This window comes from Mirounga angustirostris, unplaced genomic scaffold (assembly GCF_029215605.1).
Source record: "Mirounga angustirostris isolate CCGP_5_RB_7025 unplaced genomic scaffold, mMirAng1.0.hap1 SCAF_8, whole genome shotgun sequence".
Taxonomy (NCBI): Eukaryota; Metazoa; Chordata; class Mammalia; order Carnivora; family Phocidae; genus Mirounga; species Mirounga angustirostris.
Genome location: NW_026991716.1, coordinates 864,451 through 890,212, shown reverse-complemented (window position 1 = coordinate 890,212; position 25,762 = coordinate 864,451). Strand labels below are relative to the sequence as shown.

Sequence of the window (25,762 nt, the reverse complement as noted above, 5' to 3'; positions counted from 1 at the left end):
TAACACTGAGCTGCCTTTGTTTAACCTGAAACTGAACTGAAAGCAAATAGCAGAAATATCCTTACATTTGTTTAGGATAGGTTTACTGCCAACAGAGTTATGAACATTTTCAGTTTTCCACCCTGTTTAGATTCAGAATTGTGGGGAAGGGATTTTCAACCTATGTCTGTTATTTGTAGTATTCCTGCTTGTATCTTTAAAAAATGTTTATGTGGGGGCGCCTGGGTGGCTCAGTCGGTTAAGCGACTGCCTTCGGCTCAGGTCATGATCCTGGAGTCCCGGGATCGAGTCCCGCATCGGGCTCCCTGCTCGGCAGGGAGTCTGCTTCTCCCTCTGACCCTCCTCCCTCTCATGCTCTCTCTATCTCATTCTCTCTGTCTCAAATAAATAAATAAAATCTTAAAAAAAAAAAATTAAAAAAAAAAAAAATAAAAAATGTTTATGTGGCAGCACATAACTACTACAACCAGGAATGACTAAGGTGTCTATTTCCTACAATTCCTGATAGTAGTACATTGTGTTATCAACCTTTTTTTATAGTATGCCAGGGAGTCACTGTTATTTTAACCTGATTAACTGAGGTGATCATTGGGTCCAAGGTGTCAGTCACTAACCTAGAAAACCATTCATGCCTTTCTCAGGTGCTAGACCCTGGGTATGTGTGCCCCATGAGTCAGTTTGGCCCCAGGGAGGCTGGGGGAGGCCACAGTCATCATTGCAACAGGGACAAACAAGTGATATAACACTGAGATATTGTTTTTCTAATCTTGTCATTTTCAGTATCTCCCTACTGATGACATTTTCACATCACAGTTATACTACATGTCTCTTCATGCACAGTGGCTCTTAGGAAGGTCACTAATAATCACTGTGAGCTGAGAATATTAAAGTAAGTATTTATGTGGCAGCAGATAACTAATATAACCAGGAAAGAGTGAAATGTCTCTTTCCCCAAACTCACAATAATACTTTGTGTTATAAAACTTTTAAATGTTATTCCAGGGAATCTCCAGGTTTTGAACCTGATTGAGGCCATCCTTGGATCCAAGGTGTCAGTCACTTGCCTAGAAGACCGTTCATGCTTTCCTCAGGTGCTAGAGCCTGGGCATGTTCCCTCATCCATCATTTTGTCTCACAGGAGATCTCTGTCGTCTGTGCAGGCAGGGACAAGCACGTGCTATAACACCAGGACATTGTTTTTCCAGTCTTGTCATTGTCAGCATCTTCCTCCCAATGACATTTTCACATTACAGTTACTTGGTGTGTCTGTTAACGTACAGGGGCTCTTTCTAAGGCCACCAATCACTGTACTAGCTGAGATTTTTCCACTCCTCTAGGAGCCAAGTTTTTCTCCCTTGGGAGTGATTTATCTGATGTGAATGCATACATTGGGAGAAATAAATCAGCTACTCAGTGTGACCCAATAGTATGGAAGGGAATGATTTAAAAAGAAATCAACTAAAACATTAGCAGTCATTATTTCTAGGTTGTGAGATAATGAGAAACTTTTTATTTTATTCCTCCTGTTTTTCTCATGTCCAGATATACACTTACAAGGATTCTATAGTATTATGCAGGTGAATGAAGAACTATACTATTTCCCTTCTTCTAGGTTTCAGGTGTTGCAAATGTCCTGAATGTTAAAAGCCTGAAGATGTTGCTCCTATATTCATTACCTAATGAACATTTGCCATATTCTGTAGAATAAGAACATTTTTGTGTATATTTATTAAACTTTTCATTCACTTAATCATTCTCCAGATACTTGTGAATATGTAATTCAAGTCAGAAGCCAATTTAGACACAGGAAAATCACACGTGAATAAGAGGTTCTATGTTGTTGAAAAGCTCACCAATGCCTTTCCTCAGACATACATACAGAAAAATATATAAAAAGATATCAAAATAGTGACAGGGACAAATTTTGGAGGGAATTCACGGGGCAGATTGATGAGGTTTGTAAGGAATTTTCAGAAGAGTAAGATCTCAATTGAACATAGATGTCAAATAAGATGTTTGTAAGTGATAAATCACTAGTTTATCAAGGTTGGGGATGAGCTTTTCTCAGAAAGAACAGTTGATATTTGTTTCCAGGGGCCACACTTTTCATCATTCTGTATGTTCTCCTCCTAAAGTCCTTACAACACCATAAAGTTTTATATTTTCTCTAGGCCTTCTTGTCTTTGGATATCATCATCCTCTCTGATTCCTTATTATTCCCAAGGCTTACACACCTGGAATGTTAAAATTACCTGCAAAAAAGGAATCAAAACTTTAAAATAAAGGTATAATGTTTTCCCTGTGGAATCCTGGGAACCACAAGGTTTGAGGATGGGAAAGAAAAGACTATTAATCCTTACAAACCCCATACTCCTACCCAAATACTCCAGGTGGATGGCGGCTTACTAGGACTTGCAATCACAGAACGAGGGCACAATCAATGTGAGGATTCTCATGTGCAGACAGGATTGCCAGTCTCTGAAATGGCTGTCTTGTAGAGAAGGGGAGTACTTTTCTCTCCAGCATAGAGATTCTCAGAGTTTGAATGTATTTACCAGTAAAACGAAATAAAAAATATATGGGGAACAAACATGAAATTGCTAAATTTTTGTTTTGTGAAATAAGATCATCAAGACTTTGTCCAAAAAATTACCATCTACTCGGGGCACCTGGGTGGCTCAGTCGTTAAGCGTCTGCCTTTGGCTCAGGTCATGATCCCAAGGTCCTGGGATCGAGTCCCTCATTGGGTTCCCTGCTCTGCGGGAAGCCTGCTTCTCCCTCTCCCACTCCCCCTGATTGTGTTCCCTCTCTCGCTGTGTCTCTCTCTGTCAAATATATAAAATCTTTAAAAAAAATTACCATCTACTACCATCATAATTCAATAAAAGAATGAACATTATAAAACTAAAGAACAAGAAGATAGTATTATTAATAAATAATTGAATACTCGTTTGGATTTGATTTCACTTCAGCAAAACTCCTCATTTCCTTTATTTCTCTTATCTAAGAGCCTAGAGAAACCATTATCCACCTCCTTTCACAGGTGTATAGGAAGGAAATTAATTAAAAAGCCCTGTTAATTTTCTGTTTAGAGACTCAACATCTCCCTATTCTCAGTAACAGTGGTTCTCAAACTTTAGCCTAATCACCTGTGGTGCTTGTTAAAAAACATCAGTTGCTGGGTCCATCCTCAGATGGTTGGTCAGTAGGTCTGAGGTGGGCCCAAGAGTGTGCATTTGTGATAAGGTGCCAAGTGATGCAGTTGCTGCTGGTCCAAGGACCACACTACCTTCCAGGAAAAAGCCCAAATTCCTTATCAGGCCACGGAGGGTAAAAGTTAATCTACTGTAATAGACCTCAACATAGAGTGGCTTAGGGACACCTGGGTGGCTCAGTTGGGCTAAGTGTCTGCCTTCAGCTCAGGTCATGATCCCAGGTCCTGGGATTGAGTCCCACATTGAGCTCCCTGCTCAATGGGGAGTCTGCTTCTCCCTCTGCTTGATGCTCCCCTTGCTTGTGCTCTCTCTCTCTGACAAATAAATAAATAAAATCTTAAAAAAATGTTGTATGGTGATTAACATAATAAAAAAAAGATGGAACCCCCCCAAATAGAATGGATTAAATAATATTAAATAATATAGAAACTTTTTCTCCTATAGTAGTGTGGAGGCATTGCTGTGTTGGTTTAGGGTTTTTGGCAGTTAGGTACCCTCCATATTCACATTCCAGCCAATGGAAGGGGAGGGAGAAGGGTGAGAGCAGTCTTCATATCTGAGAAGATAACTCAGGAGTTGCCTACATTGCTTCCCTGGCATTGTGTTGGTGGAGGCCAGGCACAGAAATGTGATATGCAGTATGGGACCCTGTGCCCAGTTAAAACTAGAAACCAAATGTGGAACGGGTATTGGTGGGTAGTTGGTCTCCCCCACAAAGGCCCTGCTGGCAGGATCAGGTGCCTGAAACGGAGTGTTGTTTCCCATGAAAGTGGCAATTCTGGGAAGAAAGAAATCAGGGTGGATCCAGTGCAATCCTACATTAAAATAAGTTTGCTTCTGAAATATTTTCTTAATACGTTGCACTTATCTCTATTACTGTACTTAATCACATTTCATAATTATGTGTTTACTTATTTGTGGTCCCCAATTAATCTTTTTTTAAAAATATTTATTTGAGAGAGACAGAGATAGCAAGAGAAAGCACAAGTGGGAAGGAGGGGGAGAAGCAGACTCCCTGCTGGGCAAGGAGCCTGATTCAGGGCTGGATCCCAAGACCCTGGGATCATGACTTGAGCTGAAGGCAGACACTTAACCGACTGAGCCACCCAGGTGCCCTAACCCCTGATTAGTGTTGAAGTTTTTTAAGTGTATGAATTGAAGTTTCTTTTTTTTTATGTATCTGTATCTTTATCTTATAATTTCTGTCTTCTTTCTACCAATTTACAAAGCCAGTGCCTAGTACAATTCTTGGTACATGATAAACTCCGATTAAATGCTCTTTGCATAAATGAATCCATTCATCTTTTGTTGGTAAAGGTCAATATTATTTTTTTAGCTGTCTTCCATGTAACTTATGACTTTGCTGACCTTTTTTCTACACACAGTATTCTCTTTACTGCACTCTTTACATCTTTGTTTCTTAAAGTATAGATTAGAGGGTTAAGGGTGGGTGTGATGATTGTGTAAAAGAGAGAAAGGAACTTCCCCTTATCTTGGGATGTGCTATTCTGTGGCTTCATGTACATATAAATGACTGTTCCATAAAACAGAGTTACTACTGTGAGGTGGGAACCACATGTATTAAGGACCTTATGCCACCTTGCCTTTGACTTGATCCTCACGACAGCTTGAGTGATAATTCCGTATGAAATGAGAATTAGTGATATAGGTGCTAGAAGAAATATCACTCCAAGAGCAAAGACAATGATCTCAATTACTTTTGAGTAGACACAAGCCATCTTGATCAATGCTGGCATCTCACACAAGAAATTATCCACTTCCCGGTGTCCACATCTGGGTAACTTCAAAGTCAAGGAGCAAACAGTTAAGGCGCTGCCAAGGCCACCTAACCAGGCGGTGAGCACCATCTTCTGGCAAAGCTGAGGGTGCATTATAACTCTGTAGCGAAGAGGTTGACAGACAGCAGCATAGCGGTCATAGGCCATCACAGCCAGGAGAAGACACTCTGTGGCTCCAAGGTCAAGGGCAAAGAAGAATTGGAGCACACACCCTCCATAGGTAATAGACCGTGTTGGACCCCACAGATTTACCAGCATCTGGGGGATAATGCTAGTTGCATAGCAGAGGTCCAAAAAAGACAAATTGGATAAGAAGAAATACATGGGAGTATGGAGCTGGGTGTCTAGGTAAGATACAAGAATGATGGTTGTGTTTCCTACCAGCGTCACAATATAGAAGATGAAGACAACCCCAGAGATGATGAGTTCTAATTGGGGCCGATCAGAAAACCCCAGCAGGATGAAATCCATAGTGGAACTTCCATTGTTTGTGTCCATGGCTCCTTAGGAAAGTCTAGGAGACAAACCAGGGTAATAATAAATAGTGTCTACCCCAGGTAAAAATAAAAATCTTTGTAGTTTGCCATGAGTATCCCAAATACAGTTGTTTGTGTGCTCTCTCCCATTTAGAACACCTCTATTAATATTTCCCTGTGTTAATTGCCCAATATTTCCTTCTTTGTGTTTACTCATAACTAGAGTGATCTAACAATAATATGGTAAACCCAATCACACTGAATTGTAAATCATTGAAAGAACTTAATAAGTCATGACACCTATAGTTCTATGTACTTGAAAAGCTAATAAATCCATGTAGTTAATGATATAATTTAAGAGTGGGGTGTATTTTGGGGAGTTGTCCTTCTTAAATGTGTGACATAAGCATCACTCTATCGTGACAATTCTTTCCCTTATCAAAAGAGTGGAGTTTGGGGTAAAAAGTTAAATGATCCATTTTCTTGAGATAAACTTCACCATTTGGTAGTAGGATCACTTTTCATATTCACTCCCAAATGTGTGCTTTCCAGCCATTGTAATCTCCATCACCACGAACCTCTTCCTCATGTTTCCCCTCCTATTCATCTTTGCAGACATGGCTGTTCCTGTATCAATTTTAGTGTTCTTCCTTATACTTCCCTTTTTTGTTGCATGTGTTTTGGGTACCAGGAAATATTATCTTTCCTATTGACCTTCACTGCCATGTACAGAGGCCCTGTGTTTCTTGGAATACCTGCCATAACTGCTCTTTCACCATTTAAATAGCCTTACTGTTTTGTCACAGAATAAAAAATTGAACTTTTAATTCCAGAAACATTTGGCTATCACATACCCACAGCAACCACCTGTGTTACCTCCTACTAACCTGGCCATTCAGCAAAAGTAGCAAGGTAGGTTACTCAACCAAAAAGCAGCTATTTAAATGATTAGTGTGGTTGTTTTTCTATTTAGAAATTAACAATCATAGGTTGCTTTGGAACCCTATTGATAAAATCTCATTTCACTTCTGAAAGACTACTGAAAAGAGATAAAGAAAACATATTTCACTATTTCTGAATACTTCATCATTAAATAGATGGAATATTTTATTACTGTATTAAAATTAATTTTAATTTTTTAAGTTTCTATTCTTTTGGTTTGTAATTTTTTTTCATATTATTCCTGACCATGAACTTCAGAACTATGGTTCTTTATATTCATAGTGGGTTTGGAGCCAGGAAATAATAAATTTATTTGCTGCAGTTATAGTAAACAAGGTAAATTATCTATAGTGTATCATTGTTACAAGCAGTTCAGTTAAAACATGAAAATGTTACAATCATGAAGAAGGAACTATTATTACCAAGTAGTATGAGATAGGGATGTATTATTTCTCAAAATGGAAATTTAATTTAATTAATGAATATGAAGTTTTTATGTGGTTGGATGTCAGCTAAATTGAGCATAGTGTAGATTCTGGACTCAGAGTTTGGTGTCAAATCCCAGCTTCACTACTTGGAGATAATGTGTCCCTGGGCAGTTTTGTAAATGGTTTGTACACCATGTTCTCTATATGTTCAATGATGATAATAATATCCTGAAAGGGAGTTTGTGAAGATTAGTATTTGTGATAACACTAGGAACTGTGCTTGGTTCATATTTAATTCTCAAAATTAAAAATTGTATTCACCAACCCACGAATTATTATTATTCTATTCACTCCTCACTCTCTTTATTTTTCACACTGGTGATTTTTACCATGATGGTCTAGAACTAAACTGGAATGGTTAAAATTTTACGTTGGCATAACTTTTCAAATGTGTAGACACTCATGTATGGAAAAGTGCCCAAACATGATGTACATACTAAATTGATAAACCCAGAGGCAGGAGAGGACAGAGGACTTAGCTCTCAACATGCCTTGATTACAAAAAGAACTGGGTGTTCTTTAAAAATGTAGGATTGGGATAGTGTTGGGAATTAAAAGGCCATAGAATTTTAGAGTTGAAATAGACTCAGAAAGCATGATCCAGACTTCTGCCTTAGGATGGAGGTCTTCCACAGAATGTTCACACAACTCCTGTTTTCAGAGCTTCATACTCTCTTTTAATCTTTGCCTCTTACTCTTTATGGGAGTCAGACATTCCTCTTTAACAGAGCACTGGCTTTTTTTCTTTATTCTGGAAATAACATGGAATAAGTCAATTCAACATGGCTTCATTATAAAAAACAGTTTTGTTATACAGTAAAAGATAGAGAAAAAAACAAAAGCTCAACGAGTTAAGGTGAATATTCTTGTAACTGACACTCAGGTCAAGAAATAGAACCCTACCAAGCATTGCAGGAGCTTCTGTTCATGACTTGAATGATCATTACCCACCCTGTCGCCCAAAGTATCCACTATCCTGATGTTTATAGTAATCTCCTTGTATTTTATTTATTTATTTATTTATTTTTAAAGATTTTATTTATTCATGAGAGACAGAGAGAGAGAGAGAAGCAGGCTTCCAAGGAGCAGGGAGCCCGATGTGGGACTCGATCCCAGGCCCCTGGGATCATGACCTGAGCCAAAGGCAGACACTTAACCATCTGAGCCACCCAGGTGCCCAATCTCCTTGTATTTTAAACTTTATTACTCAAATGTGCATCTCTAGACAACATTGTTTAGTTTGACTCCTTAAACATTTTTTATATGTCTTTTGAGTTTCCTTTAATAGTAGAAGCTATTATCAAATATACTCTTAGCTTAACATAAAGTTCCAAGATTAGGGGCTTGATGGTTGTCAGCTCTTCCTAACACTGTGTGATGTTTAAGTACCATGCTTTTCTGGTTGCTATCCTTGGACTCACCATGACTTATCAAATGCCTTGCTTGTGAGTTGAGAGTGTGCTATACCACTGAAGAAGGCTGTGAGCATCCATGATGCACATTCAGTTTCTAAAATATATGTTAGCTAGGTTTAGCAGGTGAAATACATTACCAGCTCAGTTTAAGCTTTGGGTCCCATAAGAATCCAGTATCCTATTGGAAGTGTGAAGCCTGAAATTACACTTTATGTAATTTTATGTTGTGAATCCAAATATAGGACTTTTCAAAGCCTTGGTCTCAAATTTTAGCTGTTATTATAATTTTAATTTAAGCGTGGACGTGATATAAAAACTACAGAGCACAAGCAGAAGTAACAGATATTAAGAAAGCAGCATCAACGTTTTCACCAAAACATGTTTTCATTTTTCACGATATGAAATCCAGTTTCTAATAGTATAGCATGGGTTTACATGTTACTTTGTTCAGTGAAATGTAAGAGAAATGAAGCAGACATATTTAAACATAACTTCAACGTGCAGAATGATGTGGAGGAGAAACGAGAAAGAAAATCAGACCATATTTACGTTTCAGGAGGGAAGAATTCACAGCTGTTGTGTTCTTATGTAGTCCAAGGTACCCATGTTCCCATGATGCTGAGCCTTCATTTCATGGGTAATCAGGGAAGGATTCTTGTTTGGCAGGTTAGTGAGTCCATGAAATACTGATGAGCCACCACTGTCTTGTGCTAACACCACGATCGCATTTACATTGAAATGCAGTAGCTGAACTAAGATTCAGTGAAGTCTCTAACGTGGATGCTGGAGAAGAACTATTTGTGGGACTGGTGGAAAAGTTGATGAATTTGGTTTGTTGAATGTACTTTCAATGGGATATGTGTAGTCTTTTCATGTACACTCCTGTTAGACACAATTGTGGGTGGATCTCTGCCCAATTAAACCAGGAGAGCCCTCCCTTGGTCTACGTGTGCTCCAGGAAGTATTTGTGTAGGACTCTAAAGGCTAGTATGTTAACGTGGTGTAGACCCTGGGGACTAGTGCCCCACAGAGGTGATTAACAGAGCTTACACTGTGGTCAGAGGGTTATCCAAACAACCATTTTAGGAAGGCTTCCCTTAAGATTTTGGGTTTCATCTTGTCTTTTATTCTTTTTTTTTCCTTAAAGATTTCCTCCATGAAAATTAATCAGAGATGACTATTATTATAGTAATAAATTTACTGTTGAAGACCAAAAATATAATTTAAGTCATATCTATAAATTTAACAGATTAAATTGAACTGTGTTTTTTTTTCCCAGTGGGTAAGATATCAGTCAAGTTGGAGAAATCCAGGCAATTATGTAGGTGTTATTTTTGCAGGAAAGAAAACACTTCTTTTTTTAAATTTTATTTATTTTTATTATGTTCAATTAGCCAACATATAGCACATAATTAGATTTTAATGCAGTATTCAATGATTCATTAGTTGTGTATAACATCCAGTGCTCATCACTACATGTGCCCTCCTTAGTACCCATCACCCAATTGCCCCATCCCCCCACTCCTTCCCTTCTGTAACCCTCAGTTTCCTTCCCGGCATCCAGAGTCTCATTATTTGTATCCTTCTCTGATTTCATCCCATTCAGTTTTCCCTTCCTTCCCCTGTGGTCCTCCTCACTATTCCTTATGTTCCACATATGAGTCAAACCATATGATAATTGACTTTCTCTGCTTGACTTATTTCACTTAGCATAACCCCCTCCAGTTCCATCCATGTGGATGCAAATGGTGGGTATTCATCCTTTCTGATGGCTAAGTAATACCCCATTGTATATATGAACCACACCTTCTTTGTCCATTCATCTGTTGAAGGGCATCTTGGCTCCTTCCACAGTTTGGCTATTGTGGACATTGCTGCTATGAACATTGGGATGCAGATGCCCCTTCTTTTCACTACCTCTGTATCTTTGGGGTAAATACCTAGTAGTGCAAATTCTGGGTCATAGGGTAGCTCTATTTTTAACGTCTCGAGGAACCTCCATACTGTTTTACAGAGTGGCTGTATCAGCTTGCATTCCCACCAACAGTGTAAGAGGGTTCCCCTTTCTCCACATCCTTTTTTTTCATTATTTATTAAATATTTATTGAGTTAATTATGGGCAAATGCAAAATCACAGAGCTGGACGATCCTTTGTTAGGTACGCACTTCTTCATATCAATACAAAGCATGTATAGCACCTTCTCTGTGCCAGCTGCTGAGGGTATAAGACAAAGAGCACCTGAGATGATGTCGCCTGGGAAGATATTCTTTTCTCGCCTTTTCTCTATTATTTTGTTTTCAGCTTTTTTTTTTGCATTTTATATTTTATTTTATTTTATTTTATTATGTTTAGTTAACTGCTGTATAGTACATCATTAGATTTTGATGTGGTGTTCAATGATTCATCAGTTGCATATAACACCCAGTGCTCATTACAACACATGCCCTCCTTAGTACCCATCACCCTGTTACCTCATCTCCCTACCCCCCTTCCCTCTGAAACCCTGTTTACCAGGGTCCATAGTCTCTCATGGTTTGTCTACCTCTCTGATTTCTCCCCCTTCAGATTTCCCTCTCTTCCCCTATGGTCCCTCTGTGCTATTCCTTATGTTCCACATATGAGTGAAACCATATGATAATTATCTTTCTCTGTTTGACTTATTTCACTTACATAATTCCCTCCATTTCCATCCCTGTCAATGCAAATGGTAGGTATTCATCCTTTCTGATGGCTGAGTAATATTCCATTGTATATAGGAACCACATCTTCTTTATCCATTCATCTGTTGAAGGGCATCTTGGCTCTTTCCACAGTTTGGCTATTGCAGACATTGCTGATATGAACATTGGGGTGCATATGGCCCTCCTTTTCACTACATCTGTGTCTTTGGGGTAAATACCCAGGAGTGCAATTGCTGGGTCATAGGGTAGCTCTATTTTTAACATCTTGAGGAACCTCCATACTGTTTTCCAAAGTGGCTGTACCAACTTGCATTCCCACCATCAGTGTAAGAGGGTTCCCCTTTCTCCACAACCTCTCCAACATTTGTTGTTTCTTCCCCTGTCAATTTTTGCCATTCTAACTGGTGTAAGGTGGTATCTCAATGTGATTTTGATTTGAATTTCCCTGATGGCTAATGATGATGAACATTTTTTCATGTTTCTGTTAGCCATTTGTATGTCTTTTTGACTGGATTATTGTTTTTTGGGTGTTGAGTTTTAGAAGTTCTTTTTTTTTTTTTAAGATTTTATTTATTTATTTGACAGAGAGAGAGCACAAGTAGGCAGAGTGGCAGGCAGAGGGAGAGGGAGAAGCAGGCTCTCCACTGAGCAGGGAGCTGGATGTGGGGCTCGATCCCAGGACCCCAGGATCAGGACCTGAGATGAAGGCAGCCGCTTAACCGACTAAGCCACCCAGGTGCCCCGAGTTTTAGAAGTTCTTTAAAAAGTCTTGGATACCAGCTCTTTATCTGTAGTGTCATTTGCAAATGTCTTCTCCCATTCCGTGGGTTACCTCTTAGTTTTGTTGACTGTTTCCTTTGCTGTGCAAAAGTTTTTTATCTTGATGAAGTCCCAAAAGGTCTTTTTACTTTTGTTTCTGTTGCCTCTAGCGACGTGTCTTGAAAGAAGTTGCTGTGGCCAATGTCGAAGAGGTTACTGCCTATGTTCTCCTCTAGAATTTTGATGGATTCCTGTCTCACATTGAGGTCTTTCATCCATTTTGAGTTTATCTTTGTGTATGGTGTAAGAGAATGGCCCAGTTTCATTCTGCTCTTAGAGACTCTATGTTGCCATTAATCGATTTCTCCATTCTAGCTATTTTCTTCACAATTGCTACCCTGAATTCCATCTCCGACATCTTGGTTATATCTGTATCCATTTGTGAATCTGTGGCAGAAGTCATAGTCTCTGAGTCATTCCTATTTTGGGGGTTCCTCCTCCTGGTCATTGTGTTGATGGGTGTTTGAGGGAATGTACAGAGTCCAAATTATTGACAACAACCCAAGCAAGATGCACCTGTTTTATAGGGACCTTAGGGTGTTGGCCTCTTGTTCTTCCAGACTGTCTTCTTGGGGAGGGGCCTGCTGCACTGTTACTCAGGCAACCCTGTTTGGACAGAGTTGCCTTGCCCCTGTGGGGGGGCGGGAGTGGGCTCAGTGAAAACCAGTTTTTGGGTGATTTTGTTCTCTGGTGGCTTTCCTTGGTGGCTTTCTGCATCTCTTCCGAGAGTCAGAGCAGAAGAGATCATTTCCAACCCTCTGCCTCAGAGCAGAGAGATCACAGTCTGTTCTTCAGTGAGTTCTCCAGGCCACACTATCTCTGTTTCTGTCTCTGCTGGTATAAACTGCAGCATCCTAGGTTGTTCGCCCCTCAGCACGGCTCTCAGTCCTCACCTCCAGGTTGGGGCACAGGCCTACGTCTCTGCCCTTTGGGCTTCTAAAACCACCAGCCACCCCCAGTTTGCACTCGGGGCCCCATTGCTCCAGGTTTCAGCCCAGGTGGCTGCCCTAAAGTCCTTTCCCCACTGCTGCCAGTCTGCAAGTCTGCGCCCTGTCCCCAGTTTGGGAGCCCAATGTGGGACTCAATCCCAGGACCCTGAGTTCATGACCTTAGCTGAAGGCAGATGCTTAACGACTGAGCCACCGGTGTGCCCTCATTCATAGCATTTTTAAGTTTGGCCTGATTCGATATCATTTCTGTCCTTAGAGATTCTATGTTGTCCTTAATATTTTTCTCAAGCCTAGATATTGACTTCATAATTGTTACTCTGAAGTCGATGTCTGACATCTTGGTTATATCCATGTCCATTAGACCTGTGGCAAAAACCGCAGTCTCTGATTCTTTTCTTTGTTGGGGGTTCCTCCTCCTAGTCATTCTGTTGAAGGATGGTTGAGTGAATGAACAGAGTCCAAAATACCAACCATGACCCAAGCTAAATGCACCGTAGAAAAATCCGGAGTGGTCAGACATCACCACCAAAAAACAAAGCCAAAATGAAACACAGGACTAAAATTAAAAAATTGAAAAAATAAAAATAATTTTAAAAATAAAAAATATAAATAAATAAATAAAAGGAGTGGGAGGGTAAGGGGCACTATAGTCTCTCAGTGTGGACAAAGCAGGATGTTTTAGTTGTTCCTGGGTGTATTTTGGTCTGTGTGTTAGAGGACACTATGTCCCCAAATTACTAGGAAATTAAAACTTGTATATATAAAAAGGTAAAACTGACTAGAGTGAAACACGGGCTAAAATAAAGCATATATGTATATAAAATATAGATGTGTAAATATACACGTTCAAAAAGCGACTATAAAATATTAGTTGGTATAATAGACATCTAGTTGAAATGAGAAGAAGGTGTAAAGAAAAATGGGGCAGGGGAAAATGACATGAGAAAAGGGAAAAAAAAAAAAGAGAGAAAAAAAGGAGAATTATATCTGAAAAATAAACAAGTTGTGAGGCCACACCTGGAGCTCAATGTACAATTTTCCCCTGGTGTTGGGATTTTACAGTCTTACAGGATCCAAAGGATTGTCATCCACTTGCTCTTCCAGCCTGTCTTCTGGGGGAGGGGCCTGCTGGGGTGTTTCTCAGGTAACCCTGCCTGTGCGGAGTTGCCACATCTCCTGGAGGGGGAGGTGCTTATTCAAAACGGATCTTCTGAGCCTCATTTTGTCCCTGGGGCCTTTCTGTGCCTCTTCAGGGGATCAGAGCAAAAATGGCCAGAGCCAAACCTCTGACCCAGAGCAGAAAATTTGGTTTGCCCTCTTTAAGAAACTCTCCAGGACAGTCTCCACTTCTGCTTGCATCTCTGAAGACTAGCCTCCCATGCTGCGTGCCCACAGCCACTCTCTACGAAGTGTTTTCAGGGGCCCAGATTATCTTTGCCCTTTGTGCTTCTAAAACTGCCAGTGGCTGTGGGCTCCTGTGCACACCTGAAGGTCTAGAATCAGGTTTGGGTTCCGCCCTAAAGACTTTTTGAGGAACCTCCATACTGTTTTCTAGAGTGGCTGCACCAGCTTGCATTCCCACCAACACTGTAAGAGAGTTCCCCTTTCTCCTTATCCTCACCAACATCTGTCATTTCCTGACTTGTTAATTTTAGCCATTCTGACTGGTGTGAGATGGTCTAGTTTCATTCTTCTGCATGTGGCTGTCCAGTTTTCCCAGCACCATTTGTTGAAGAGACTTTTTTCCATTGGACATTCTTTCCTGCTTTATCAAAGATTAGTTGACCACAGAGTTGAGGGTCCATTTCTGGGCTCTCTATTCTGTTCCATTGATCTATGTGTCTGTTTTTGTGCCAGTACCATGCTGTCTTCATGATGACAGCTTTGTAATAGAGCTTGAAGTCTGGAATTGTGATGCTGCCAGCTTTGCTTTTCTTTTTCAACATTCCTCTGGCTATTCGCAGTGTTTTCTGGTTCCATACAAATTTTAGGATTATTTGTTCCACCTCTCTGAAAAAAGTTGATGGTATTTTGCATTGAATGTGTAGATTGCCCTAGGTAGCATAGACATTTTCACAGTATTTGTTTTTCCAATCCATGAGCATGGAATGTTTTTCCATTTCTTTGTGTCTTCCTCAATTTCTTTCTTGAGTATTCTATAGTTTTCTGAGTACAGATTCTTTGCCTTGTTGGTTAGATTTATTCCTAGGTATCTTATGGTTTTGGGTGCAATTATAAATGGGATCGACGCCGTAATTTCTCTTTCTTCTGTCTTGTTGGTGTATAGAAATGCCACTGATTTCTGTGCATTGATTTTCTATTCTGCCACTTTACTGAATTCCTGTATGCGTTCTAGCAGTTTTGGGGTGGCGTCTTTTGGGTTTTCCACATAAAGTATCATATCATCTGCAAAGAGTGAGAGTTTGACTTCTTCTTTGCCAATTTGGATGCCTTTTATTTCTTTTTGTTGTCTGATTGCTGATTGCTAGGACTTCTAACACTATGTTGAATAGCAGTGGTGGTAATGGGCATCCCTGCCGTGTTCCTGACCTTAGGGGGAAAGCTCTCAGTTTTTCCCCATTTACAATGATATTCACTGTGGATTTTTCATAGATGGCTTTTATGGTATTGAGGTATGTACCCTCTATCCCTACAATGTGGAGAGTTTTAATCAAGAAAGGATGCTGTACTTTGTGAAATGCATTTTCTGCATCTATTGAGAGAATCATATATTTCTTGTCCTTTCTTTTATTAATGTATTGTATCACATTGATTGATTTGTGGATGTTTAACCAACCTTGCAGCCCAGGAATAAGTCCCACTTGGTCGTGGTGAGTAATCCTTTTTAGGTAGTGTTGGATCCTATTGGCTACTATTTTAGAGAGAATTTTTGCATCCATGTTCATCAGGGATGTTGGTCTGTAATTCTTTTTGATTGGGTCTTTGTGTGGTTTGGGGATCAAGGTAATGCTGGCCTCATAAAATGAGTTTGGAGGTTTTCCTTCATTTCTATTTTTTAGAACAGTTTCAGAAGAATAAGTATTAGTTCTTCTTTAAATGTTTGGTAGAATTCCCCTGGGAAGTCATCTGGCCCTGAGCTCTTGTTTGTTGAGAGATGTTTGATTACTGCTTCAATTTCCTTAGTGGTTATGGGTGTATTCAGGTTTTCTATTTCTTCGTGGTTCAGTTTTGGTAGTTTATACATCTCTAGAAATGCATCCATTTCTTTCAGATTATCTAATTTGCTGGCATATAGTTGCTCATAATATGTTCTTATAATTATTTGTATTTCTTTCGTTTTGGTTGTGATCTCTCCTCTTTCACTCATGATTTTATTTATTTGGGTCCTTTCTCTTTTCTTTTTGATAAGTCTGGCCAGGGATTTATCGATCTTAATAATTCTTTCAAAGAACCAGCTCCTAGTTTCGTTGATCTGTCCTACTGTTCTCTTGGTTTCTAGTTCATTGATTTCTGCTCTAATCTTTATTATTTCTCTTTTCCTGCTGGGTTTAGGCTTTATTTGCTGTTCTTTCTCCAGCTCCTTTAGGTGTAGGGTTAGGTTGTGTATTTGAGACCTTTCTTGTTTATTTGAGAAAGGCTTGTATTGCTATATACTTTCCTCTTAGGACCGCCTTTGCTGCATCCCAAAGATTTTGAACAGTTGTGTTTTCATTTTCATTTGTTTTCACAATTTTTAAAAATTCTTCTTTAATTTCCCCCATGGGGTGGGGGTGATGGTTGACCCATTCATTCTTTAGCAGGATGCGCTTTAGCCTCCATGTATTTGAGTTCTTTACAACTTTCCTCTTGTGATTGAGTTCAAGTTTCAAAGCATTGCAGTCCAAAAATATGCAGGGAATGATCCCAGTCTTTTGGTACTGGTTGAGACCTGATTTGTGACCCAGGATGTGATCTATTCTGGAGAATGTTCCATGTGCATTAGAGAAGAATGTGTATTCTGTTGCTTTAGGATGGAATGTTTTGAATATGTCTGTGAAGTCCACCTGGTCCAGTGTGTCATTTAAAGTCTTTTTTTTTTTTAAAGATTTTATTTATTTATTTGAGAGAGAGAGAACGAGAGACAGAGAGCAGGAGAGGGAGGAGGGTCAGAGGTAGGAGAAGCAGACTCCCCGCCAAGCAGGGAGCCCGATGCAGGACTCGATCCCGGGACTCCAGGATCATGACCTGAGCCGAAGGCAGATGCTTAACCATCTGAGCCACCCAGGCGCCCCTCATTTAAAGTCTTTATTACCTTGTTGATCTTCTGTTTAGATGATCTGTCCATTTCAGTGAGGGGGGTGTTAAAGTCCCCTACTATTATTGTATTATTGTCAATGTGTTTCTTTGATTTTGTTATTAATTGGCTAATATAATGGGCTGCTCCCATGTTAGGGTGTGTAGATATTAAAAATTATTAGATCTTTGTTGGATAGACTCTTTTAGTATGATGTAGTGTTCTTCCTCATCTCTTATTATAGTCTTTGGTTTAAAATCTAATTTGTCTGATATAAGGATTGCCACCCCAGTTTTCTTTTGATGTCCATTAGCATGGTAAATGTTTTTCCACCTCCTCACTTTAAATCTGGAGATGTCTTTGCGTCTAAAATGAATCTCTTGCAGACAGTATATCAATGGGTCTTGTTTTTTTTTATCCAATCTGATACCCTATGTCTTTTGATTGGGACATTTAGCCCATTTACATTCAGGGTATCTATGAAAAGATATGAATTTAGTGCCATTGTATTGCCTGTAAGGTGACTGTTACTGCATATTGTCTCTGTTCCTTTCTGGTTTATGTTACTTTTAGGCTCTCTCTTTGCTTAGAGGACCCTTTTCAATGTTTCTTTGGGGCGGTTTGGTGTTCACAAATTGTTTTAGTTTTTGTTTGTCCTGGAAGCTTTTTATCTCTCCTTCTATTTTCAATGACAGCCTGGCTGGATATAGTATTCTTGTCTGCATATTTTTCTCATTTAGTGCTCTGAATATATCCTGCCAGTCCTTTCTGGCCTGCCAGGTCTCTGTGGATAGGTCTGCTGCCATTCTAATGTTTCTACCATTCTAGGTTACAGACCTCTTGCCCTGAGCTGCTTTCAGGATTTTTTCTTTGTGTCTGAGACTCGTAAGTTTTACTATTAGATGTCAGGGTGTTGACCTATTTTTATTGATTTTGAGGGGCGTTCTCTGTGCCTCCTGGATTTTGATGCCTGTTTCCTTCCCCAAATTAGGGAAGTTCTCTGCTATAATTTGCTCTAATATACCTTCTGCCCCCCTCTCTCTTTCTTCTTCTGGGATCCCAATTATTCTAATGTTGTTTCATCTTATGGTATCACTTATCTCTCGAATTCTGCCCTCGTGATCCAGTAGTTGTTTATCTCTCTTTTTCTCAGCTTCTTTATTTTCCATCATTTGGTCTTCTCTATCACTAATTCTCTTCTCTGCCTCATTTATTCTAGCAGTTAGAGCCTCCATTTTTGATTGTACCTCATTAATAGCCTTTTTGATTTCGACTTGGTTAGATTTTAGTTCTTTTATTTCCCCAGAAAGGGATTCTCTAGTATCTTCTATGCTTTTTTCAAGCCCAGCTAGTATCTTTATAATTGTCGTTCTGAACTGTAGTTCTGACATCTTACTAATGTCCGTATTGATTAGATCCCTGGCAGTTGGTACTGCCTCTTGTTCTTTTTTTTGAGGTGAGTTTTCCATTTTGTCATTTTGTCCAGAGAAGAATAGATGAGTGAGAGAACAAAGTGCTAAAAGGGTAACAACTACCCAAGAAAAATATACACTAAACAAATCAGAAGAGACCCGAAAATGGGGTGGGGGGGAGAAAGAAAAAAAAAAAAAGAATGTGATCAGGCTGGTGAATAGAACAGAGCCACACACTAGATTTTGGGTGTATTTTAGTGTGTTAGAAGAAACTGCCTTCCAAAATTTTAAAGAAAGAAAAAATTATATATATACAAAAATAAGGGGAAATATAATGAAGGGAAGGATTGTGTAAAGATGAAAATTAAGAAAGATTTTAAAAAAGGAATTGATAAGACAAGAATTTGGTTGAAAAAAGAAAGAAAAAAATTTAAAAAAAAAAGGGAGAGAATGTGATCAGTCCTCCTGGACGACCCTTTCTAAAATAGTACTTTCCACCACTCTCTCATAGCTCTGCATTATCTTACTTTCTTTATTTTTTAAAATTCAGTTTTATTGAGGTATAACTGAGATATAAAATTGTAAGATATTTATAGTGTACATCAGGGGCACCTGGGTGGCTCAGTCGTTAAGCATCTGCCTTTGGCTCAGGTCATGATCACAGAATCCTGGGATCGAGCCCTGCATCAGGCTCCCTGCTCAGCGGGAAGCCTGCTTCTTCCTCTCCCACTCCCCCTGCTTGTGTCGCTTCTCTCACTGTCTCTCTCTCTCTGTCAAATAAATAAATAAATAAATCTAAAAAAATAAAGTGTACATCATGGTGATTTGATGTTTTTATACATTATGAAAAGATACCCTCCTTCCATGTGGATAATTAACACATCCATCACCTCATGTATTTAAATTTTGGTTTGGTTTAGTTTGCTGAGAACATTTACATTCTACTCTCTTAGCAGATTTCAATTATAAAATACAGTGTTATCAACTATAGTCGCCATTTTTTACGAGCTCTTTATTATTATTATTTTTTTATAGATTTTATTTATGTATTTGAGAGAGAATGAGAGAGAGCACATGAGAGGGGTTAGGGTCAGAGGGAGAAGCAGACTCCCTGCCAAGCAGGGAGCCCGATGCGGGACTCGATCCAGGAACTCCAGGATCATGACCTGAGCCGAAGGCAGTTGCTTAACCAACTGAGCCACCCAGGCACCCTTTTTACGAGCTCTTTAGACCTTATCGATATTATAGCTGAAGTTTGTACCTTTTTATCAACCTTTCCCTGTTTCCCTGATCCTGAGCGCCTGTCACCCATTTTTTCATACTGTTTTGATGAATTTAACTCTTTTTTTAAGATTCCAAATATAAGTGATGTTATGCAGCATTTGCCTTTCTCTGACTTATCTCACTTAGCATTATGCCCTCAAGTCCACCCATGTTGCCACTATGGTAGGATGTCCTTTCTCATGGATGAGTGATATTCTCTTTCATATATATATATAGAATCATAAATTATATCTCATATAATCATAAATTAATTGCTTGTGTATGTATGAATTTATTTCTAGGATTTCTCTTTTGTTCCATTGAGCTATGCATCTGTTTTTATTTTAATACCATCCATGTTTTGATTACTATGGCTTTGTAATATAGTTTGAAATCAGGAAGTGTGATGCCTTGACCTTTGTTGTTCTTTCAAGATTGCTTTTGCAGGGCGCCTGGGTGGCTCGTTGGTTAAGTGACTGCCTTCGGCTCAGGTCATGATCCTGGAGTCCCTGGATCAAGTCCCGCATCGAGCTTCCTGCTCGGCAGGGAGTCTGCTTCTCCCTCTGACCCTCCCAACCCTCTCTCCTTTCATGTGCTCTCTCTCTCAGTCTCTCTCTCTCAAATAAATAAATAAAATCTTAAAAAAAAAAAAGATTGCTTTTGCAATTCAGGTTCTTTTGTAGTTCCATACAAATGTTAGGATTATTTGTTTATTTCTGTGAGAAATGGCACTGGCACTGTGATAGGGATTGCATCGAGTCTGTAGCTTGCTTTAAGTAGTATGTAAATTTCAACAATATTTTTCCAGTCCATGAGCATGGGATATCTTTCCACTTATCTGTGTCTTCAGTTATTTTCATCAGCTCTTTTTAAAATTTTATTTTATTATGTTATGTTAGTCACCATACAATACATCATTAGTTTTTGATGTAGTGATCCATGATTCATTGTTTTTGTATAACATCCAGTGCTCCATGCAATATGTGCCCTCCTTAATACCCATCACTGGGCTAACCCATCCCCCCATACCCCACCCCCAACCCCCTCCCCTCTAAAACCCTCAGGTTGTTTCTCAGAGTCCATAGTCTCTCATGGTTCGTCTCCCCCTCCGATTTCCCCCCCTTCATTTTTCCCTTCCTTCTCCTAATGTCCTCCATGCTATTCCTTATGTTCGACAAATAAGTGAAACCATATGATAATTGACTTTCTCTGCTTGACTTATTTCACTTAGCATAATCTCCTCCAGTCCCATCCATGTTGATGTAAAAGTTGGGTCTTCATCCTTTCTTTTTTTTTTTTAAATTTTTTATTGTTATGTTAATCACCATACATTACATCATTAGTTTTAGATGTAGTGTTCCATGATTCATTGTTTGTGCATAACACCCAGTGCTCCATGCAGAACGTGCCCTCTCTAATACCCATCACCAGGCTAACCCATCCTCCCACCCCCCTCCCCTCTAGAACCCTCAGTTTGTTCTTCAGAGTCCATCGTCTCTCATGGTTCGTCTCCCCCTCCGATTTCCCCCCCTTCATTCTTCCCCTCCTGCTATCTTTTTCTTTTTCTTTTTCTTAACATATATTGCATTATTTGTTTCAGAGGTACAGATCTGAGATTCAACAGTCTTGCACAATTCACAGCACTTACCAGAACGCATACCCTCCCCAGTGCCTATCACCCAGTCATCCCATCCCTCCCACCCCACCCCCCACTCCAGCAACCCTCAGTTTGTTTCCTGAGATTAAGAATTCCTCATATCGGGGCGCCTGGGTGGCTCAGTTGTTAAGCGTCTGCCTTCGGCTCAGGTCATGATCTCAGGGTCCTGGGATCGAGCCCCGCATCGGGCTCCCTGCTCGGCGGGAAGCCTGCTTCTCCCTCTCCCACTCCCCCTGCTTGTGTTCCGTCTCTCGCTGTGCTTCTCTCTGTCAAATAAATAAATAAAATCCTTAAAAAAAAAAAAAGAATTCCTCATATCAGCGAGGTAACATGATACATGTCTTTCTCTGTTTGACTTATTTCGCTCAGCATAATACCCTCCAGTTCCATCCACGTCGTTGCAAATGGCAAGATCTCATTCCTTTTGATGGCTGCATAATACTCCATTGTATATATATACCACATCTTCTTTATCCATTCATCTGTCGATGGACATCTTGGCTCTTTCCACAGTTTGGCTATTGTGGACATTGCTGCTATAAACATCGGGGTGCACGTACCCCTTCGGATCCCTACATTTGTATCTTTGGGGTAAATACCCAGAAGTGCAATTGCTGGATCATATGGTAGCTCTATTTTCAACTTTTTGAGGAATCTCCACACTGTTTTCCAGAGCGGCTGCACCAGCTTGCATTTCCCCCAACAGTGTAGGACGGTTCCCCTTTCTCCGCATCCCCTCCAACATATGTCGTTTCCTGACTTGTTAATTTTAGCCATTCTGACTGGTGTGAGGTGGTATCTCATTGAGGTTTTGATTTGGATTTCCCTGATGCCGAGCAATGTTGAGCACTTTTTCATGTGTCTGTAGGCCATTTGGATGTCTTCTTTGGAAAAATGTCTGTTCATGTCTTCTGCCCATTTCTTGATTGGATTCTTTGTTCTTTGGGTGGTGAGTTTGATAAGTTCTTTATAGATTTTGGATACTAGCCCTTTATCTGATGTGTCATTTGCAAACATCTTCTCCCATTCTGTCGGTTGCCTTTTGGTTTTGTTGACTGTTTCCTTTGCTTTGCAAAAGCTTTTTATCTTGATGAAGTCCCAATAGTTCATTTTTGCCCTTGCTTCCCTTGCCTTTGGTGATGTTTCTAGGAAGAAGTTGCTGCGGCTGAGATCGAAGAGGTTGCTGCCTGTGTTCTCCTTTAGGATTTTGATGGACTCCTGTCTCACATTGAGGTCTTTCAACCATTTTGAGTCCATTTTTGTGTGTGGTGTAAGGAAATGGTCCAGTTTCATTCTTCTACATGTGGCTGTCCAATTTTCCCAATACCATTTGTTGAAGAGACTGTCTTTGTTCCATTGGACATTCTTTCCTGCTTTGTCAAAGATGAGTTGACCCTAGAGTTGAGGGTCCATTTCTGGGCTCTCTATTCTGTTCCATTGGTCTATGTGTCTGTTTTTGTGCCAGTACCATGCTGTCTTCATGATGACAGCTTTGTAATAGAGCTTGAAGTCCGGAATTGTGATGCCGCCAGCTTTGCTTTTCTTTTTCAACATTCCTCTGGCTATTCGGGGTCTTTTCTGCTTCCATACAAATTTCAAGACTATTTGTTCCATTTCTTTGAAAAAAGTGGATGGTATTTTGATGGGGATTGCATTGAATGTGTAGATTGCTCTAGGTAGCATTGACATCTTCACAATATTTGTTCTTTCAATCCATGAGCATGGAACATTTTTCCATTTTTTGTGTCTTCCTCAATTTCTTTCATGAGTATTTTATAGTTTTCTGAGTACAGATCCTTTGCCTCTTTGGTTAGATTTATTCCCAGGTATCTTATGGTTTTGGGTGCAATTGTAAATGGGATCGACTCCTTAATTTCTCTTTCTTCTGTCTTGTTGTTGGTGTATAGGAATGCCACTGACTTCTGTGCATTGATTTTATATCCTGCCACTTTACTGAATTCCTGTATGAGTTCTAGCAGTTTTGGGATGGAGTCTTTTGGGTTTTCCACAATAAGTATCATATCATCTGCAAAGAGTGAGAGTTTGACTTCTTCTTTGCCGATTTGGATGCCTTTGATTTCTTTTTGTTGTCTGATTGCTGTGGCTACGACTTCCAATACTATGTTGAATAGCAGTGGTGATAGTGGACAACACTGCCGCATTCCTGACCTTAGGGGGAAAGCTCTCAGTTTTTCCCCATTGAGAATGATCTTTGCTGTAGGTTTTTCATAGATGGCTTTTATGATATTGAGGTATGTACCCTCTGTGCCTATACTCTGAAGAGTTTTGATCAAGAAAGGATGCTGTACTTTGTCAAATGCTTTTTCTGCATCTATTGAGAGGATCACATGATTCTTGTTCTTTCTTTTGTTAATGTATTGTATCACATTGATTGATTTGTGGATGTTGAACCAACCTTGCAGCCCAGGGATAAATCCCACTTGGTTGTGGTGAATAATACTTTTAATGTACTGTTGTATCCTATTGGCTTGTATTTTGGTGAGAATTTTTGCATCCGTGTTCATCAAGGATATTGGTCTGTAATTCTCCTTTTTGATGGGGTCTTTGTCTGGTTTGGGGATCAAGGTAATGCTGGCCTCATAAAATGAGATTGGAAGTTTTCCTTCCATTTCTATTTTTTGGAACAGTTTCAGAAGAATAGGTATTAATTCTTCTTGAAATGTTTGGTAGAATTCCCCTGGGAAGCCATCTGGCCCTGGGCTTTTGTTTGTTGGGAGATTTTTGATGACTGCTTCAATTTCCTTAGTGGTTATAGGTCTGTTCAGGTTTTCTATTTCTTCCTGGTTCAGTTTTGGTAGTTGATACATCTCTAGGGATGCATCCATTTCTTCCAGATTATCTAATTTGCTGGCATAGAGTTGCTCATAATATGTTCTTATGATTTTATTTCTTTGGTGTTGGTTGTGCTCTCTCCTCTTTCATTCCTGATTTTATTTATTTGGGTCATTTCTCTTTTCTTTTTGATAAGTCTGGCCAGGGGTTTATCAATCTTGTTAATTCTTTCAAAGAAGCGGCTCCTAGTTTCGTTGATCTGTTCTACTGTTCTTTTAGTTTCTATTTCATTGATTTCTGCTCTGATCTTTATTATCTCTCTTCTCCTGATGGGTTTAGGCTTTATTTGCTGTTCTCTCTCCAGCTCCTTTAGGTGTAGGGTTAGATTGTGTACTTGAGACCTTTCTTGTTTCTTGAGAAAGGCTTGTATTGCTATATACTTTCCTCTTAGGACCGCCTTTGCTGCATCCCAAAGATTCTGAATAGTTGTGTTTTCATTTTCATTGGTTTCCACGAATTTTTTAAATTCTTCTTTAATTTCCTGGCTGACCCATTCATTCTTCAGTAGGATGCTCTTTAGCCTCCATGTATTTGAGTTCTTTCTGACTTTCTTGTTGTGATTGAGTTCTAGTTTCAAAGCATTGTGGTCTGAAAATAGGCAGGGAATGATCCCAATCTTTTGGTACCAGTTGAGACCTGATTTATGACCTAGAATATGATCGATTCTGGAGAATGTTCCATGGGCACTAGAGAAGAATGTGTATTCTGTTGCTTTCGGATGGAATGTTCTGAATATGTCTGTGAAGTCCATTTGGTCCAGTGTGTCCTTTAAAGTCTTTATTTCCTTGTTGATCTTTTGCTTAGACGATCTGTCCATTTCAGTGAGGGGGGTGTTAAAGTCCCCCACTATTATTGTATTGTTGTCGATGTGTTTCTTTGCTTTTGTTATTAATTGCCTTATATAATTAGCTGCTCCCATGTTAGAGGCATAGATATTTACAATTGTTAGATCTTCTTGTTGGATAGACCCTTTAAGTAGGTTATAGTGTCCTTCTTCATCTCTTATTACAGTCTTTGGTTTAAAATCTAATTTGTCTGATATAAGGATTGCCACCCCAGCTTTGTTTGGTGTCCATTAGCATGGTAAATGGTTTTCCACCCCCTCACTTTCTTTTTTATTTTTTAAATTTGTTTATTTATTATTTTATTTTATTATTATTTTCAAAGCTTTTATTTATTTATTTGAGAGAGAGAGAGAGAGAGAGAACGCACATGAGAGTGGGGAGGGTCAGAGAGAGAAACAGATTCCCTGCTGAGCAGGGAGCCCGATGCGGGACCCGATCCCAGGACTCTGGGATCATGACCTGAGCCGAAGGCAGTCGCTTAACCAACTAAGCCACCCAGGTGCCCCTCCACCCCCTCACTTTCAATCTGGGGGTGTCTTTGGGTCTAAAATGAGTCTCTTGCAGACAGCATATCGATGGGTCTTGTTTTTTTATACAATCTGATGGCCTGTGTCTTTTGATTGGGGCATTTAGCCCATTTACATTCAGGGTAACTATTGAAAGATAGGAATTTAGTGCCATTGTATTGCCTGTAAGGTGACTGTTACTGTAT

At 39.6% G+C, this 25,762-nt stretch overlaps 1 protein-coding gene and 1 long non-coding RNA gene across 2 annotated transcripts in view; one reads left to right on the top strand and one right to left on the bottom strand.

The window, feature by feature from the left end:
• Positions 1–25,762, top strand: part of LOC135365512 (uncharacterized) — a 214,727-nt gene that overhangs the window by 35,686 nt on the left and 153,279 nt on the right. The window lies entirely within an intron of this gene.
• LOC123842255 (olfactory receptor 2W1-like) lies at positions 4,568–5,512 on the bottom strand. Its single transcript, XM_045871631.2, has one exon. It carries the CDS (start codon positions 5,510–5,512, stop codon positions 4,568–4,570), a length of 945 nt encoding a protein of 314 aa, XP_045727587.2.

Excerpts from the sequence above, each read along its gene's own strand:
- LOC123842255 (XM_045871631.2), bottom strand. The coding sequence starts at position 5,512 with ATGGACACAAACAATGGAAGTTCCACTATGGATTTCATCCTGCTGGGG.